Source organism: Topomyia yanbarensis, chromosome 3 (genome assembly GCF_030247195.1).
Source record: "Topomyia yanbarensis strain Yona2022 chromosome 3, ASM3024719v1, whole genome shotgun sequence".
NCBI lineage: Eukaryota > Metazoa > Arthropoda > Insecta > Diptera > Culicidae > Topomyia > Topomyia yanbarensis.
In genome coordinates this window covers 414902811-414922198 of record NC_080672.1, presented here as the reverse complement: position 1 = coordinate 414922198, position 19388 = coordinate 414902811, and the positions used below count along the sequence as shown (strand labels likewise).

At 40.6% G+C, this 19388-nt stretch overlaps 4 protein-coding genes across 4 annotated transcripts in view; 2 read left to right on the top strand and 2 right to left on the bottom strand.

The window, feature by feature from the left end:
- Positions 1 to 3062: 3062 nt before the first annotated feature.
- Positions 3063 to 4653, top strand: LOC131691687 (putative methyltransferase C9orf114). The gene is made up of 3 exons (XM_058978266.1): positions 3063 to 3139; positions 3201 to 3612; positions 3676 to 4653. The coding sequence occupies exons 2-3, from the start codon at positions 3231 to 3233 to the stop codon at positions 4572 to 4574; spliced, it is 1281 nt and encodes a 426-aa protein (XP_058834249.1). The 5' UTR covers positions 3063 to 3139; positions 3201 to 3230; the 3' UTR covers positions 4575 to 4653.
- A 5378-nt stretch (positions 4654 to 10031) lies between these two features.
- LOC131692788 (ubiquinol-cytochrome-c reductase complex assembly factor 1) lies at positions 10032 to 11696 on the bottom strand. The gene is made up of 3 exons (XM_058980055.1): positions 11510 to 11696; positions 10749 to 11447; positions 10032 to 10184 (listed from the first exon to the last, which is right to left on the bottom strand). Exons 1-3 carry the CDS (start codon positions 11540 to 11542, stop codon positions 10095 to 10097), a joined length of 822 nt encoding a protein of 273 aa, XP_058836038.1. The 5' UTR covers positions 11543 to 11696; the 3' UTR covers positions 10032 to 10094.
- A 108-nt stretch (positions 11697 to 11804) lies between these two features.
- LOC131692786 (activating signal cointegrator 1 complex subunit 1) lies at positions 11805 to 18894 on the top strand. Its single transcript, XM_058980053.1, has 4 exons — positions 11805 to 12056; positions 17702 to 17789; positions 17858 to 18283; positions 18341 to 18894. The coding sequence occupies exons 1-4, from the start codon at positions 11930 to 11932 to the stop codon at positions 18750 to 18752; spliced, it is 1053 nt and encodes a 350-aa protein (XP_058836036.1). The 5' UTR covers positions 11805 to 11929; the 3' UTR covers positions 18753 to 18894.
- LOC131692785 (activated Cdc42 kinase-like) overlaps positions 18860 to 19388 on the bottom strand; it is a 102850-nt gene continuing 102321 nt past the window's right edge. The window contains exon 9 of the mRNA XM_058980052.1: positions 18860 to 19351. Within this exon, the coding sequence (XP_058836035.1) occupies positions 19163 to 19351 (189 nt within the window). The 3' untranslated portion in view covers positions 18860 to 19162. The remainder of the gene's footprint in view (positions 19352 to 19388) is intronic.

Below are 19388 nucleotides of genomic sequence, written 5' to 3'. Positions count from 1 at the left end.
TTCTTTAGTATGTTCGGGAGAGTAGGTTGCAATCGGACGAATTTAACAGTAGTTCTTTCAGCAGTTATTTAAACACTGTGAATTGTTTCTTATCAATCAGCTAAAGCTACAAATATAAATTTATTCATCGTTGTATTTCAGGTTGTATTGATTCCAAAATAGTTTCATGACTTACAATTTATTTGTCCTTGGTTATGATAAGTCCTATTGCCTGCTCCTCGAACTCCAAAAAATGTCTTCGGCTTTGCCGGATCTTTAGGTTCAGATATAGAATATAAAAGTTGAGATATAGTTAATAAACTGTATGCTAAGTTCACCTCTTTCACTTTCAGTTTTTTGCTTCTTCCTCCTATTCTTATTATTATCATCTGATCTTACTGTCACCTATCGTATAGACACTCGCACACATGATCATCCCTTAAACCGCCATCGCCAGCGTAAGAGGTTGAAATTATTTCGTCGCAACAGTGCTCGAAAAATAGTATAGAGATGACATATTCCCGAGGGGAACGACACTCCGTGATTTGTTAATGAAAATGAACTTAGGGCATGTTCAGGAGCGTTTTATTTTGTATAGTAATTTGAAAGTAGAACTGGAACTGAAGCATTCACATCCCCAGCAGAGCGTTTTGTTTCATAATTTCGAACAGTTTTGTTTTAAAATTTAAAACTGTTAGACGACGCCGTTCTATTTGTTGCTGATTTCAAAACACGTTTAGAACGGTGTTTTAAATACATGCAAAGTTTTCAGCACAGACACTTCGATCCGAAAGACTGGGGAAAAATAAATTTGAATGCAGTAACGCTGAAGGCATCTCTGACCCAAAGTCTTACGGCCAATTTCTTCACTGGACGAAAAATAGCTTGGTGGTGATTACCTACAGTACACTGATAAGTTTGTGTGAGTAGATAATGAATCCGAAAATAAGTATTATTTGTAATTTTCATATTAGGCAATTAAAGGCGATTAAATAGCGCGTTCCGTGGGCGATTTGGGGGCGATTTAAGGGGCGGGTAGAGAAGTAAAATAAATGACGGCGGGCATGTTTCATTCATATTTTGGCACTGATAAGCTTTTACCGAAAAGAAAATGAAGTTTTTGTTGGAAGCTTCGACTCACTTGCGAGTGAAAAAAACAAACCAACGACACGACTAGACACTAGCATTCCAAAACTGTATCGCGAATCTGACTACCCCTCAGTGACTCAGGTAACTGGTACTGTCAAATTGAACAAACTGTATCACTTTACCAGTTCATGAGCTGAATCATAGGTGTCGCATGGCTGATTTTTGTTATGCCGCAAATCGCCAAATGTTGCATTTGAAATAGCCCCCGAGTTGGCAAATAGTCCCCCCCCCCCCGAATAGAAATGCACAACTAGTATTACAGCATTTTTTATTGTTACAATACAACGAAAAACAATTTTATTCTGGAAAAGTTACAATGGAAATATAATCACATTTGTTGTTTCTACATCCAATTTAATTGCAAACCCGATTTTTGCATGGAAGAAGGGGGGGGGGGGGGTCGTTAAGGGATGTAACAATGAAAAAATTGATCTTTTCCCATACATTCTGAAATAAAAAACATCGATTTACATTGTTGTTCCGTTGTAGATTTTGGAGGCATGAAGGACTGAATCATAAGTACATCGATGTTACAAGAAAAGTTGTTGTTAACAAAATAAACTGTTGTAAATTCAACGTTTCTACGATCAATTTGGATATTGCTTTCTGTTCGGGCCGTAAGCCAGCAACTTGCCCTTTTTGACTGGGAACTGTTGGAACAAATCAAAACAAAAACAAATTTTGTTACCAGAATCAATAAAAAAAATTCGAAAAAGAAGAAATGTATCAGCCAAATAGTTTAAAATGGCTATAATTTCAGAATAATTGCAAATAAAACAATTTTTGTGAACACGGCTCACAGTAAAAGTCATTTTTATGTCGACTTCGTCAGCGTGCACAAGCACAGCCTAATGCAAAATCTTAACGTCGACGAACAACCTTGTACAAAGTTCATATGCTTTTCGCGCAACAAGTTGGTTAATAATTTGTGGAACTTGGGTGAAAGACCTTTCCGTTTTCTCTGGACTTACTTAGAGCACTCTAGTTAGAGTATGGCCAAGAGGCCATGACGTATCCAAACGAATATGGAATTTGACGTATACACAATAGAAATACGTCAAATTTCATGTTCGTTTGGATACGTCATGGCCTCTTGGTCACACTCTAACTAGAGTGCTCTACACGCAACCGTAAAATAACCTACAGAATAAGTTCTTTTAACTTAAATTTAGGTACTTTTGAGCTGTGCATCGCTTTCGCGCTTATTAGTGTTGTCAAAAACAAAACGAGAGATTCGACTCAGTTGAGGTCTTCCGTGCAGTAAGGTACTTTTGAGTTGTTTGGGGTCAAAAGGGTGAATGTTTTGACGTTTTTTTGAAAAATTACTGAAGCCAACATAAGCTGGCTTCCTGGCTCGGCTAGTTGTCAAAAATGACAGCGAACGCGCTTTAAGCAACGTTCACATCGCTGGGAGCCAATTTTGTTAACACGACGTGAAACTTATCGAATGCAAAAAAACTTCATTTTGATGTGATAAAAGTGTTCGGATTTTGTGTAGAAGAATCGATGCAACAGAAAGCGTGATTTCTCATATATTGTTATCAATTACTTGTTTTGAATCCAACTTTTAAACAGTATTGTACAGTTCATGTGAACAGACCTTGGACATTTGAAGCGTAGCTAGCGCTACTGGCATTTGGTGGAAGCTTCAGGCAACAAACAGTTTTCACGGGGCTGTTTGGGGTATACTCAAAATTAGGTAAATTCAACTTAAATTTAAGTAAATTAAACTCAAGGTTGAGTTATTATTTTTGCCGTAGTTAAATGGAAACTACCTTCAACACGGTTTACCTAATTTTACATTCCTGCACGATACCACGATATTGAGTCAAAAGTACTGAATTTTAGGTAGTTTTTCGGTGGCGTGTAGATTTACTGGGATATTTTTGCGTGCATAAAATGCAACTGCTCGAACTGATATGCCTAGATACAGCGCAATCCGTACCGCTGTTCAAATTTATATTGGTAAACATCAGTGAATTTATTATTCAATGCATGTGCTCTCATTTCAGTAAAACTTCCATGATCTTCCAATAGAATACTTTAATATAACGTAATACTTATTATTACAGATAGTACTTATAATTTATTCAGGACCAGCTATGAAAACAACATCAGAAAAATCTGCTCTTCCAGCACCGAGGAAACTAACTCCGACGCAGCGATACGAACGTAAAGAATTGAAGCGCAAGAAAAAGCAAAATCAACTGTTGAGACGAGTGCAGCGTGAGTTTGAACAGATGGAACGTGAAAAAGCAGCCACTGTTGAAGTAAAAGTGACAAAAACCCAGCAAAATGATCTTGTATCAACCATAAGCATTGCCGTGCCCGGATCGATCCTAGACAATGCACAGTCCCAGGAGCTTCGGACGTATCTGGCAGGACAGATCGCCCGGGCGGCGTGCATCTTCCAAGTGGACGAAGTCGTCGTTTTCGACGACTGTGGCAGCGGCAATCAGGCAACGGATAGGCTTGCCACCGTAGGTAAGCTAGCATGTGCACAATTTGCATGCACCAGTAATTTCACTCACAATCTCATATCTGCAGATACTGCCGAAGGAACGATTTCTGCTCGTCGATGCTGTGTTCAGCTGGCCCGTATTCTACAATACCTTGAGTGCCCGCAATATTTACGGAAACATTTTTTCCCGATTCATAACGATCTTAAGTTCTGTGGCCTTCTCAGTCCTCTCGATTCGCAGCACCATCTACGACAGGCAAGTGAATTCGAATTTCGTGAGGGTATTGTCACCAACAAACCGACGAAGAATGACAGAACGAGCTTTGTTAATGTTGGTCTGTTGAACGATGTTCTCGTCGATACTCACTTGGAACCGGGACTACGAGTGACGGTAAAAATGCCTCCAGGGGTTGAATTGAAATCCAAGAAGATTCGCGCAAAAGTTGTTGCACCTACACAACCCCGTCAAGAAACTGGAATATATTGGGGCTACCAGGTGCGTGTTGCCAACACGCTCTCGCAAGTGTTCACCAAAAGTCCCTATAAAGGAGGATATGATTTGACGATTGGGACATCTGACACAGGAACCAATGTTCAGGAACTGAGCCCAAAAAGTCTTAAATTCAAACACGCCCTAATAGTTTTCGGTGGAGTTCTTGGATTAGAACCAGCACTGGAAAACGACCCAAAGTTGAATGTGGAAAAAGTTGATCTGCTATTTGATGAATTCTTAAACACGGTACCCCGGCAAGGATCGCGCACAGTTCGTACGGAGGAAGCCATATTAATATCTCTGGCAGCGCTTGGGGAAAAATTGGATCCAACTGTCAAACCTAAAGATTTTCAACATTTTGATGCCATTCCACAAAGTCAAGATACGGGCATTCAGCAGTACGCGTTTAATGAGAAAAAGAAAAAGGCAGTCACAGAAGTCACCGCTACTAATTCCGCTTCGTTAGTGGATGACATGGCCCGGTTTGATTAAATGTTGCTTTGCGAAATCTTTAACATATATTTTAACACGTATTCATTTAAATACAGAGAATATCCTTCAGAAGGAAAAACATTTTATTGTTCGTCTGCTTCGAAATTGGCCATTTCACGCCGAATTTGCGTAACCACCTCTGCCAGGGATTGGGGATGAACGCCTGCTTCTAAAAGCTTAACGCAGATATCCAATGCCTCTGCGTTCAGGCCAGTGTTTAGTAGTTGTGATATGTTCTGGATGTTTGCGCGTATAGACTGAGACTGCTGCAGGCGCAGGAAGAGATTAGAGTTTTGATTGTTTTCGCCATTCGGTTGGGTCATGCTGTTGATGTGCATCTAAAAATTCGAAATTGAATGAGCGCAAGCCAAAGCCTAGTAAGCTAATGCACAATGTTCGATAATTGAATTGATGATTACTTACATTTTACCTCCTACCGAGTGATATACAGAATTTGCTACACCGTTTAAAAGCTTGTAAATAAAACCATAAACGAAACAATTTGTTTGTTATCGTTAAGGTTCAGATAATCTTTATACGCTTTTTATTTACTGATTGACAAAGGTCATACATATTCTCTTTTCGATTGACAGCTATTTTATGGTTTTACAGCGGTACACCCGAAACAGACAACTTGCCTTTTTTTTGAAAAGGGCCAATAAACAAAATTTGGCATTTTCGTTTTATATGAACGAAATATGAAATCAGGGACGACATTATGGAACCATTTCGAATCGACTTTTTCATACAAGTTTGCATACAATAAACCTTTCGTTTCGAGATGCGCAATGCCACCCCTGATCTCGATTCGAAATATTATCACCTGTAAAAACCCAAATGCCACAAAAAATAATTGAAAAGCAGCATATCGCTATATTGAGTAAATGGCGAACACTATAGTTTTGATTTGTTTTGGTTTTTTGGCCCTTTAGTTTTTTCGTTTGAAGATGACAAACACAATTCTATAACAACGCAGCTTTATTATTGAGATATCTGACGTTTAAAATCTTTAAAATAGAGGTGTACGCCGATGAAAAATGGCGTTAACGGCGGCGTTGGTGTGATTTGGGCCGGCGGCGTGACGCCGTTCGCTAAAATCATCGGCGGCGGCGCAAAGCGGCGTGGGATATTTTTTGATTTGGATAGGAAGTAGTAATTTGCTCAATAGTTTTGCTATGATGACTATTGTGTCTGCGTGTGTCAAAATTAAACCAATTATTGATGACGTAGCGGTGTCATCAGCTTTAAGTATAACACTGTGTTGTCAACTGGAAATTAATTTTATTTGATAAAATGGAAAAAAATAAAAGTAAATATTTTTAGCAGTACCCAAAATTGCGATTACTAAAGATAAATTTAAATCGCCGCTTCTAATGCTTGGCATGCCAACCGTTACGAATATCGATGCTAACACAGTTTCAGAAAGCATGAACAGTTTTATGCCATTCATTTTAATAAATATTCCTCTGAGATAAAATAACAATACCTGGTCTTCAGTCTAATTTGTACTTCTGCCTAAGCCTACAATTGAGTGAAGTGAACGACGACTACCGTTATCTCGAGACCAAAGGATACGTATTTATTAGTGCCATAATGAGTAAAGTTGGTTTAGGATCGTTCATCCGACCCTACACTGCGATCGTTGACTTTGAATATTTACACGACTGAGCTTTAGTGAAGCGGAACATTTTCTAAATGTGAAAATGGAGCATTTGGTAGTTTACCATCTACGGGATCATCACCTGCGCAGTGCCACACTGATCTCATTCAACATGTCAGACCGAACAGACGTATTCGTTTTGCCATTTGTGACAGCATAGGGATTAAGATTCTCGGGTATATGAAAAATGGCAATACATAGGTAAGGTGACATGACCGCATACCCCTTCTAAGCTAATTGTAAAATGCATGTGGCAATACGGAGAAATAGAATCTATTACACCTGATACTTGGAGAAATTTCTTTATGCTGAGAATGCGGATCGATTAATCAACTAAAAATCACAGAACTATTAAATAAACCACGCTTTGTCCCCATAACATACAAATTCCTACGTGCATGCATTAACATCAGACGCCACACCATGAACAATCCTTGCGCAATACAAAGATACAGATACAAACGAGAATGCATCTCAGCGAATTGCCGACTCATCTACGATATACCAATCTAAACAGTGTTCTCCATACAAATACCTACAAATGGTTCCCAAATCTGTGACAGTTGTTCAGAACATAATGACAACTGCTAAACAGCATCCAGCACCCCAAAACCAACTGTTAGCACTATCGGCGAAAACGTTAATAAAAAGGCGAGCAAAATACAACATCCGACCGTCGGCACCAATACAGCTTTAACTATGAAGACCTGGACGTCAGACATGAGAGAAGCAAATAATCCCAAAGATACAGCAAACAAGCAGTCAACTGTATCCCCACCGTGAAAGAAGGTTTCCACTCTCAATAGACAGTCACGTGAACGAGATCCTACGGATAATCATTGTATTGTATTGTGTTTGATTTAAAAAAGTTTCATCGCACAGACTTAGACTAAACACTAACTTAATCCTATTTTTAATTTAAACGATTCTCTACTAATATTAAAATCAAACAAATGATAGACACTATTGAAGAGTTGACAGCAAACATCCAAAGGATTATTCTGGCCGTACTGCGTGCGATGTGTTGAGCATCGGAAAAAAATCAATTCTCCGGAAAGATCTTCCCGGAACGTTGAGGTCGAGTTTTGCTAGAAGCGCAGGAGAGTCTATGTTGTCCATCAGAAGGTCGAAAATGAAAAGTCGTTGCAGAAAGATCCGTCTGCCTCGCAGTGTAGGGAAATTGATGAGGATACAGCGATCTTGATATGGAGGAAGCTGGAAACGGTTTTGCCAGGGTTACCGACGAAATGCAAACCTGATAAAGTTCTTCTGTACCAGTTCGATACGATCAATGTGTATGGTGTGATACGGAGCCCAAATAGTAACGCCATATTCTAGAATACTGCGTACCAGTGTCATATATAGTGTTTTTAGACAATACACATCATCGAAATAATCAATAATGTTTTTGCTGAAATATTGAAATAGAAGTTAAAGAAACGTTTTCTGGGCTACTATGATCAATATTTACCACCGTATCTCGTTGAAAATGATCCTTAGCATGATAAAATTACAAAATGGTGCGGCTTCCAATACAGGTTAAACATCGAATCACTTTCGAACAATAGGCCAATATGGCACTATGTTTCGATTACGGTAAAGTTCCACTGTATCGATTTTGTAGGCCTTTTCGGTAATTTAAAGGAAAAGAGAAACAAAAGATAAGAAAATTGAAAGGCGGATGAATTTTCTAGAGAGAACCAGTTGTAAACTTACAGAAACTTACGACACCAACGCCTTACCCTCTGAACTGCCAGACCAAGGTAAATAGTTAATAGGCTTGAAATACTATATCGAAGGCATGACGTGACGTGAGTTAACTTTCGAGGCCTGTAGATGTTCAGCAATCGCTATACGAGCCTTGCTTGCGTGCAAATTTGAGTAGAATGATGATTCACGCGTGCGATGGTAATTTGCAACGTATTTTTATTTAAATATTTACACAGATTTTGTAAAAACAATTGTGCTGGCTTAGATGTCGGTTCATTAAGTTTTAACTGTTTCTAACCATGAAAAAGTGGCATCATTCGGCAATATGCTATCTAATTCCGCATTAGCCTAATATTTTCTTGTACTGAGTAACTTGTGTCTTTAACTACTGAGAATTCGACAGTAGGAAGTATTATGGTTTCCACTGACTGACTGTTGATTGCTGCGTTCCGGATGACTATGCGAGTAGGAAGTCAGAAAAAATACTGTCCAGGCTATCCCATTATCATATCGATTGATTGATTAGTAAAACAAGAAACGATCAGAACAAGTATATTGCTTAACCTCTGAACGAGAGTGTATGTAAGGAGAGTGAAGACAACTGGCATGATTATCTGTCAGTAATATTCCAAACGAACAAACGACCTCTCAAAATACATGGATTTGACTCGTTTGGAATGACACTGACAAATAATCACTATTCCAATTTTGGCAGTCTCGTCACTTTCCTTATATGCACTCAGCTCTGAACATCTTAATACCTCTTACCGACCTATTCGGCTGATATTCGCATGTCCAGTCGTTTAACAGCGGAACACTATATAAATTCACAGTTCATAAGCAAACCGCTGACAGTTGAATTGCCGTGCGGTTCGAAAGCACCTTTGTTTCCATATGGACTACAATATCCTGCCTTAAGATTGGTAATGGTAAGAATCACACAATTACATTACATCCAATAAGATTATCGTTTTACAAAGAGTATACCAAAATTCTTTCACTCAATACACATTCAGGTCAAATATGGACTCGGCGCGAGTTTAAATATGATCGGCGGCGCAGCACAAAAAAGGCAATCGGCGCGCTGACCATTTTTTCCTGAAATCGGCGGCGTGTAAAAATCATCGGCGGCGGCACACACAATTTAACATTAAACATTAAAACGGCACAATACTAACGCAGCTGGATAAGTCCATTGAACAGAAGAATTAATTTTTCTAAAGGCTCTTTTTAAAAATCTCAATTCAACTCTCGAAGAAATATGAAAACGACCATGCAATCAACCACCCAGCAAATTGATACACCTAACTCTTTTTTAGACGTAAAAATATAAATTTGCATTTAATTTCCATTTGCACTCCCTGGCATATCCACTTTGTCGATGTTTTGTTAACTGTAGGGCTATTGTGCCTTGCAGAATAATCTCTCGATATGCGATTATATGAAAGCTCAATTGAGATAGGCGCGTGACAGCCGCCTATATAAATTTATAGGCAGCTTTTTCCTTGAAGCTTTCGAAAAGCACACAGCTGGCAGAAAAATAAAGCTCCACTGAAATCTGCTTGCGGAGCAACTGCGGCTATATTTGATGCGCCTTTCAGACGCCCGCAATGTGAGATTTTATTATAAGCGCGACAATATTTTTGACGTCTTACATGCTACGCAAAATATTGTCGCGCTTATAATAAAATCTCACATTGCGGGCGTCTGAAAGGCGCTTCAAATATAGCCGCAGTTGCTCCGCAAGCAGATTTCAGTGGAGCTTTATTTTTCTGCCAGCTGTGTGCTTTTCGAAAGCTTCAAGGAAAAAGCTGCCTATAAATTTATATAGGCGGCTGTCACGCGCCTATCTCAATTGAGCTTTCATATAATCGCATATCGAGAGATTATTCTGCAAGGCACAATAATATATGTTTAAGTGACGTGACTGAGAATAGAGCCCCTGGGGACAATTTTTTTGTTGGAAAAAACCGTTTTATGTTGTAGGAAAAAATGAACATAATGTTATGATCAAATCTTATGAAGTGTTCTCCACAAACGTTATAGGTTTTTGAGATATTCTTAAGCTGGTAAAATTGACAAGACGATTTTGAGTACTGGCCGGCAGCTTTTAAATTGTCAGACCAGAATTTATTCAAACAATGTCCTCATTATACTGATGCTTTTTCAACTAACGGCAACCATTTCACCTTAGGTTTAATGGCAAAATCGTAACGACTTTTCTCATCCAGCATCGCCATCTGAAATGAAATGGAATTGGTAATATGTTCTATTACTACTCAGCCTACATTAGGGCGGACTTAAGAAGGATTGGATAGAGAAAATCTACTATATGAGGGAGGGGAAGTAATCTAGATTTTGACAATTTGTTGCATAGAGGAAGGGGGTCAAAATTGGGAATGTTTTGGGTGACGTAATTCATGAATGGCCCTTATTGAGAATGCAAACCATTCGCATTAGAATAAGCTACATAAAACCCCTCAATTGTATTAAAGCGTAAAAGTTGGTTATAAATTTTAAACCTAAGATCAGAATCAGGGTTCTTCTAAATAAGAATCGATCATGTTTACTCTGAGTAGTTTTTGCAGCCAACATTCTGATTTTAGATTTGTCTGTGTAAGACATATTTATGGTCTTACTCCAGTCTTTCCACCAATCATTGCAGACTTTTCCAGATAGAGTTTGCTAAGCGATCCCTACGCCGAGAGACCTCTAGAATTTTTGCATTCTAATACAAATTAAAGGGATAAAGGGAATTTGTATTCTCGGCTACCCCATATAGGCATGTGATGATCAATACAAACCTGTTTCCGCACGTATTTCACTAACAGTTCCAACATTTCGTAGTCGTCACATTTGCTGGAGAGAAACCTCCGCCACAGTGCCGCCGCCAGTACCTTATCGTCACCGTTGATGCCCTCGTCGTAGGTCAGGAGTGCCGCTTGAAACTGCTCCGAGAGCAACTGAATCTGTGGCCGCACCGCGGACGGATTGTTGGCCGAAAGTTGTTTCGCCCGGGTTGACACATCGTTCCACATCGATTCCACTATGCAGTTTCGCATGTACCGTCCTGCTGCATCCTTTTCCGGCCCCTCCGCCATGGCACGTACCAGAAGCATCCAAACGTGCAGTTCCGTGATCAAGAACCAGGTGTTGAACGTATTTGGCATTTTGAAATGCATGTAAAACTCGGCATAGTTGATGCTGTCGGCAACGGATTCGTAGAGATAGGCGCTTGATACACGCAATCGAAGGCGGGAATTGTCTATGAAGCCAATTTTATTTATTAACCGCTTGAAGAATCCACCTTGCTGCTCATCGACTGCTGCTGGCTGTGATCCATCTACGGTGGGATTCGTTCTGCTAGACATAGGTGCGTGTGGAACCCATGTAGGTTCACTGATGACTTTCAACATTCTTTGGTCGTGTTTGGTAAAAAGCACTTGAACCGAGGCTCGATGGGCGTAATTTCGTACAAGGATGTGAGCAAATTCGTTGGTCAACTGAAGAGGATTTTAGAGGTAAACATGCTTTCACATTTAACATATTAAATCAAAATGCTCACCGCTGCTACTCTCCCGGAAAGTAAATTTAACATGGCTTGAATGGTTTTATTTAACTACCGTTATAGTCGCCAGTTTATTGCAATTTTGTAACAATCAGACAAAATACTCTACAATAATACGTTATGTAAATCCGGTGAATCTGTATCTGAGTTTTGACTTTTGCAATAACACTTTGCTTTACTGAAAAAGAGTAAACAAACCGAACCGAGACGAGCAGAAAATCGAACACGAAGTACTAGTCCGAGTTTTGACACATTAATCAGCTGTTGCAAAAAGAAGGTGTTCCAATTTCAATCTAGTACCGAATCAGTCAACTTTTATTTGAGTATTATAATTTGTATTTTTTTAAAGCTAGCGGTGTGTAAAGTTTTGTTTCTTTGGTGAATTACAAAGTATTCAGCGTGGTAACTTATTCTACAATGGATGTTATGTCACCACAGCTTATGTGGATTGGGACGCGCTGTTATCGTGTGAATCAAGTTTCCGAGCAACAACGGTATCAAGAGTACGAGCAGCAGGATGAAAACAAACCGTACGTTGAAGAAGGTATGAAACTGCACACTGTGTTAATGTGTTTAATATGGGCGAAGTTTTAAATTTTCCCAACTCAAATGCAAACATTTTACTTGATTTTGTCCGAAAAATCACTCGCTCAATTTTCAGTATTTTGTAATGAATGTTTCAGAAAATATTGTTCAATTGAATGAACATGCTACAAATCTCCGTATCGCCAAATTAAATAAAGAAGGCTTCTCTTAAAGCGGTCGATGTAAAACGACGAAACTGACGATGTCAAATAACTAAATAGGTTAATTCTTAATGTTGTTTTGAAATTATTTAAACACCCTAAGAAATCGAGGTCGTTAAGACTGATTTTGGACGACGTTCAACGGGCTTACATTATTGAACCTATGTAGGACGATTTTTAGCCAGTTGGAATTGTTTTATTTAACCTGTACTGAAAATTTTATTAAATCAATACAAAATAATTAGGTCGATGTATATTGATATTGCTTTTTTAGTTCAAATTGAAATCAGTCGTTTTTCACTGGCAATACTGTTCGAAATCTGCATTAATCTTCAGAAGTTCTTGACAGCAAAAGTTTAAAATATTTGCTCTACTGAGGGTTGACGGGTGCTCAGTAGTTTCAATACACAACACACGATCTGCTTTGCTTCCCGGGACATTACTCGGGACTTGCCAGTTGCTTTAGGCGTCATATATGTCGTGTGACTGTTTGAATATAATGTCTATCTAGTCCTAATTTGGGTACTAGTTTAGATACATTGTCTAACTTGGCCCCAAGTTGGTGCTATTTACTGGCGAGATGAATACGAACCACAAAAATGCACCTTATATAGTAATTATTGGAGACCTCAACGATCTTCCGAACAATCAAATAACCAAAACCCCATTCAGTTGAAGTTCCACCAAAACCTACCAAAGAAGAACCCGTGTTCGAATCAAACTTGCTGATCTCGGTTTTAGATCAGGGTTGAATAAACATTAGAGCGCACTTAGAGCAATTCGAATGAAAGCATTAGTACCTTTTATCAAAAATTAACTTCATAGATTTAGAAAGGCGTATCGGAGCGGTAAAAGAGGCATTCTCTGTGAGCCCCAAAGACCAATTCTTCCAAGATCTCCTGTAGCTAAGAGTCTTACTATTATTTATTTGTTTAGGCTTTAAACTCGAGGGTCATTCGCCTTTTTTTGAAAATTAGATGCATTTCAAAGATAAGCTTAATTTATAATTCATAAATAAAATAAACGAATATAATTGCTCTTGTCTTTTATGTGCACATTGCCTTCAACTCCTTGTGTTAAATTTCTTTGTCGGTGGTGAGCAATGGTCATGTTTTTCCCCTGCTGCTTGCTGCTCGTTTCGTCTACTTTTTTCCCTCGCTTTTATTTGATTTGTCGTCGTCGCTAGATATTTGATTTTCGCTGTTAGATGTTTGGTCCTTTTCTTGTTTTCGATTGACTGGTATAGCCGTCTTCTTTTTTGTTACTTCCCTAGGTATGTTAGCTATTGGTTTGGGGATACCGTGGAATATTGTTTGTCCGGCATTGGCTTTTGGTTAGCCTCTGCGATGTACCAGCAGACCAATAGGTCCCCAATAGCCCCCCTCCCAATATTTTGCAGAAATTTGAAAAAATTGAACATGTCCAACAAAAATATGCTTAATATTTTAAATGAAATTCTTAAAGTTTCATTTGCAAAAGTTATCTTGTGAGAATATTTCATTTTAGTGAAAATTGATGACACACCTCGACACCTACCGGTCGGCTCGTTGTGGAGGGTAGGTCTACCGCCAAGGACTACAACGAGTAGATCGCGGCGAAGTTGGGAGCTAAATGGCTCCTGGTATCGTGAAAAAACTAGGAGCTTATTGGTTCATGAAACTGATATCGGTACCGAGAGAAATTCCTCCACATACTGTAGTCCTTGGCTGACGGCGAACATGGACTGGAGAGTGTGCGATAAGTATCTCCATAGCGACCACCAGGTGATTCGTAGAACACGAAAGTCTTTAAGGACATTATACATGCGAGCCACAACATAGCTGCTACGCCGCACACACCCCTCTCCTCTGCCTAACCATGTATCTGACATGAGCAAATATAAAAATACGTTTTTCAACACACTAACCTTGCTGGTGTGCCACGAAACTGCTACTTAAGGAAGCTAGAACATTTTCCTATACAATCAATCCGAGTTTTTGACGGAATGCCATCTGTACCTCTTATTTTGTGCGAAAATATCACCCCTCTTCACTTGGGGTTTCTCTTCGAAACACTCTTATTTTTCTTCTTCTCGTTTTCATTGCACTTTTTCAAATGCACTTTATTCACACACCACTGCAAAAGCACTCGCGAAACTTTAATCGTTTACTAACAAAACTTCAAATTTTCTGCCAATATGCAGATGACCAAAGGAAAATGTTCGGAAACTCTCATTTGTGCGTTTGAATTTTCACTTCAGATTTCAGTTTTTCTCAATGTAAACAAGCGAGTCGGTGCCTAGCAACGTGGCTTCCACATATCTTCACCTTAACAAAAACCTCTTTGTTGAGTCACTTCGGCGAACAGCGGAATCAAGTACGTTGATGCGGCTGATTTAACAAGAAGAATTGTGACGGCTTGTGACGTTAAAATGCCACGAAAACTGGAGCCATGCAGTAGACGGCGTGCAGCTTACTGGTTAAATGAGAAGCTCAGTACGCTACACCCTGCTTGTTTTAGAGATAGAAGGCGGGCTCAGAGAGCAAAATCGGAGAGGGAGAAAGGAGCGCAAGCGACGTTTCGAGAAGCTAGGGACGCTTTAAGAAGCTTAGCGAGCCAGTTTGCCATAAGTAGCTGCGGTGAAAGGTGGAAGGTACAGAAGCTAATGTTGCTGCCAAAGTCAGGAAAGTCCAACTTCGTATAGGCCAATGCCGCAGCGCTGCACAGAAGAATTAGCCAGATCCTGAAAAGCTACTTCCAGAGTAGAGTGCTGCTGCACGGGACGAACGATGGGCATAAGTCAATGCAAGCCGCAGCGAGCGTTCTTCAGGGTTCCATTATCGGTTCAACTCTTTGGATATATGATGGGGTCTTAATACTGTGGCTACCCGGGAAAGTGAAAATCGTACGTTTCGCGGATGACGTGTCACTAACGGTAACGCGTGAGACACTTGGAGAAGTTAAGGTGTCGGTGACGGAGACAATACACGCAATCGAGAGCTGGATGAAGCTGCAAATAGCTCATTACAAGACGGATGTGTTGTTGGTCAGCAACTGAAAAGCGGTTCAGCGGATACAGATCACCGTCGAAGGACACGTTATTGCATTGAATCGTGTACTGAAGCAATTGGGAGTGATAATCGACGACCGATTGAGCTTTAATAATCATTACACCAGGGAAAGCAGGAATAAGCTAGATGCACCGCCGAGGACTAGTCGAGTAGACTGCAACAGAGCGCCGAGCATGTGTCGTAGAAACGCCAGCGAATCGGACATCACGCTCCATCCGTAAACGCCAGACCAACCACTGCAGCCCTCCGATTATTCAGATAGAAATATACCGAAAACCGAAGAAAAATCGGTATTGGGAGGAAACTCTCCGTCAGCGTAAGCTAGATTCACCGCTTGGGACTAGACTGAGTAGACCACGGCGAGACACCACCACTCGCGGGTCATCGGGGCACCAGTGAACCGGACGCCCTGCTTCATCGGAATCGCCGAACTGACCTCGGCACCCAGCTGGTTGGAACGGTTTCGGGAGAACTTCTCTTGCCGGGGAACTCTTTCCGTCGGAGTAGGTCAGGTCCATCGTGGGGGCTTTAGTCCGAAAAGCTCGCGAACACGTCGGGGAGCTGAATGGCTCAACAAGGAAGTAGTGCTAAATGGCACAAGAAAGGAACTAATGGGCTTAAAGAAGTTGCGGTGCTAAATTGCACCGGACACGAAGCCAAAGGGCTCAAGAAGTTCTTTCTTCTTTCGCCAGCGAATTTTCCGTCAGCGTACAGTCAGATTCGCTACCGGGAACTAGACTGAGTAGATCGCGACGAGACATCACCACCACACCGGGGTTCCAGCAAACCGGACGCCCTACTCCACCGGAATAGCCGAATTGACCTCGATACCTGGCTGGTTGGCTCGCTTTCGACCTTCTCTCGCCGGGGAACTCCTCGTCGGAGTAGGCTAGATCCACCGTCGGAAGCTCATTGAGGAAGTGGTACTAAATGGCACAAGGGAACCGAAGGGATCAGTAAATTAGACAGTCTGAAGTTTGTATTGGTGGCTACCCAAACCCGGTCCCTGAGTTGTTGGTTTTTGAACATTTTTTTCTGCTTTCTAAAAAAATATATGCGTACATACAGATATTGTATATATGCAAAAAAATATTCATATCCCACCCCCGAAAAATTTTCTTACAACGCCACTGGTGCCACAGTAATAAGTTTTAGAAAAAAACGCGGTAATGGAGCAGGTCACGGTAGTAGTAGCAATTACGTGTCGCCAGGAAAATCTCGTCGATTTTTGTCTTCAAACCCCGAACATTCTGATAATATATCCAGACTGCATTCTATTCATGGTCGTCCTTCTGCAACACGGGGTTAGTTAGTGTAGGAAGTATTAAATTAACTGAATACTCGCTTGTGATGAAAACCCGAAGGTTTCCACCGTCCAGTATGGTGCTGCACAGAGTTTGTAAGGCTTGATAAAAGTTGTACCGGTTCCAAGTTAGCAGCGTCGCAAGTAATCGCTAAGCTGACAGAGAGAGTTAGGTTTTTGGCAGCTGGAAAAGTTCACGGAACCACATTCCGGACGGGCTATGTACTAGGCCGGGCTTGATCAACACATTGATTTGGTCCAGTGATCGAGTGAGTTGTCAGATTGAATGTCTGGATGCATCCTCATATCGGTTTTAAGTCTCTGGTTGGGGTATGATTGTTTTCGGTAGCCATTGAAGAGTAACGACAGAAAGGTGTTGGCCTATAGTTGCAATCTGTTGATTTTAAGTTTCTGCTGCGCTGGTTCGATAATTGAGATAGACGACCGCGATGGAATACAACGCACCAAATCTCCGGACTGCGGTGGTTGCAATTTGCGATAACAATGCATATCAAAGATTTTTCTTTGTAAATTACCAGTCGATCGCGGGGTTCTTTAACCGCGTGCTCCGACTCCGACTGACGATTGGAGGGTGAGAAGCTGTGTAGTGATGCTTCAGGGAAAGCTAATGCCGATTTTAGATTCGAGTTGCTCTAGGTTCGCTCAAATGTTTACAAAATCCACATAAAAATAACAGTTTCGTGCGAACCTAGAGGGACTCTGATCTAGAACCGAAATCAGCAGAGCTCGTTGGCTAAACCTCCCTTTGTATCAGCTTCCATGCCAAATTTTCTTCGTGTCGTAACTGCTCTTGGATTTACTTTACTTTACTTTAGCTTTCGATTGGAGATAGTCTATCGACAACCCTTCTTGAAAGACGATTCCAGCATACTATTAAATCGGGCGATAGTTTCTCTGATAAAGATATCAAGGGCGAGTAATTTCTCTAGTAGTTGTAATATGTTCAGCATTATTCTGCATTGCGGATTAATTTTTCGAAGGGGGGGGGGGGGGGTGGTTAGATCTAAAAATATTGTTTTAACTCATAATTCAAATTTATAGCTAACATTTCTTATACTTATACCAACAGACCTGTTCGAGGAGGACGATCGAGAGCTGGAATATGATATCCAAATCGGCGAAGGTGGCAAGTTCCAAACATCATTCCACGTTCCATCGTAAGTAATCTCTTGGATAGAAACTTAGCTAAACATACTTCGGTATTTGGTATTTTCCCCTTCCTTAGTATCTTTTTCGCGATGATCATCGGTGCCAAGGGTGCCACCAGGCGCCGCATGGAGTTGGAAACTAAAACACAAATCATCGTACCGAAGCAGGGCTCCGAGGGTGATATTCTGGTGAAAGGAACCTTCCGGAGAGCGGTCACCTCCTGCCGACAGAGGATCGAGTTGATTGTGCTCGGTGCCCGTAGTCGGCAACAGTTTACACATTTCCTGTCGATTCCTCTGAACTCGGATCAGATCAAGCAAAATTATAAGAAGTTTCGCGTGAAAGTACTAACGGAGCTGCCGAGTGCTTTCAACTTGGATGATTCGTTGTTTCAGAAAGTGGATAAGCTGCATCTGACGTTGTGTACGATGAGTTTGATGGATAATGATGACAGGTCACGTGCGGCTCAGTTGCTGCAGGATTGTCGCGAAATGATTATTGGGTAGTTCTTTAACATTATTAATTAGTTAAATAGTAACTAGTTCTATCATACTCGCAGACCAATTCTCGCAAATTTTGGCTCCGTTGAAATTCGCCTACGCGGCTTGGAATACATGAACGATGATCCACGCGCTGTCGATGTTCTGTATGCCAGTGTGGAATCGGAAGCTCTTCAGCAGATTGCCGATCAGGTAATGGAATACTTCGTTGAAAACGGACTGCTTCAGAAGAAGTACGATCGAGTGAAGCTGCATGTAACGTTGATCAACTCGTTGTTCCGGGATAATGCAGAAGGCGACGGCGGTGACGATAGACGTGGCTCGAGGGTCACCTTTGATGCTACGGAAATACTGAGAGAGTTCGGACATTACGATTTTGGACTTCAGAAAGTCACCGAGATTCATCTTTCCCAGCGTTATTCGACGGCTTGCGATGGATTCTATGAGGCGACCGGGTTGGTTAAGTTGTGAGAAAGGTAAATGTTAGAAATATGGTAATTTACTACAATTCTCTGTTTGAAGTGATAATGAATTTCTCGAAATCCATGGACTTTTCACATAAATAATGGTAGTCACACTTGTGCTGGTTACTGAAAAACCAATAACATTAAAAATGTCAGTTTATAATATAATAAAATTGTTAAACTATTTTGGCAATCATAATTCAATTCAATCCGATTGGAGCTTCGTTCAAACGGGTTATTTTAGCGAGTGGGTTTAGATATTTGAAAACAAAATTGGAAAATACTGCTGTTGTGGAAGATTTGCTTTTTTTGATTGGGTTTGAGCTGCTTTGTGTAATTGTTTTCCTATAATACTTAATTGTTCGGTTGCTCAGGAAGACATTAATTGCATAGTTATACAGGGTACTCGCATTCGAGCTATTTGTGCGCCTTCATTTTGAGCGCTGTCGTGTGTAGATCCCAGTCGTAATTTTCCAAAGCTTCGCGACATTCCTGCAGCGATAGGTTGTAGGTGGAAAGAATGGTTTGCAATTTGCAAAGTTTGATCGCTTTGTGAATGTCCCAGTCGATAAAATCCAGCGTCACCATGCACTGCTCTGGAGGAGTCTGAAAAAAAAAACATAACGATTATTATTCAGATTCC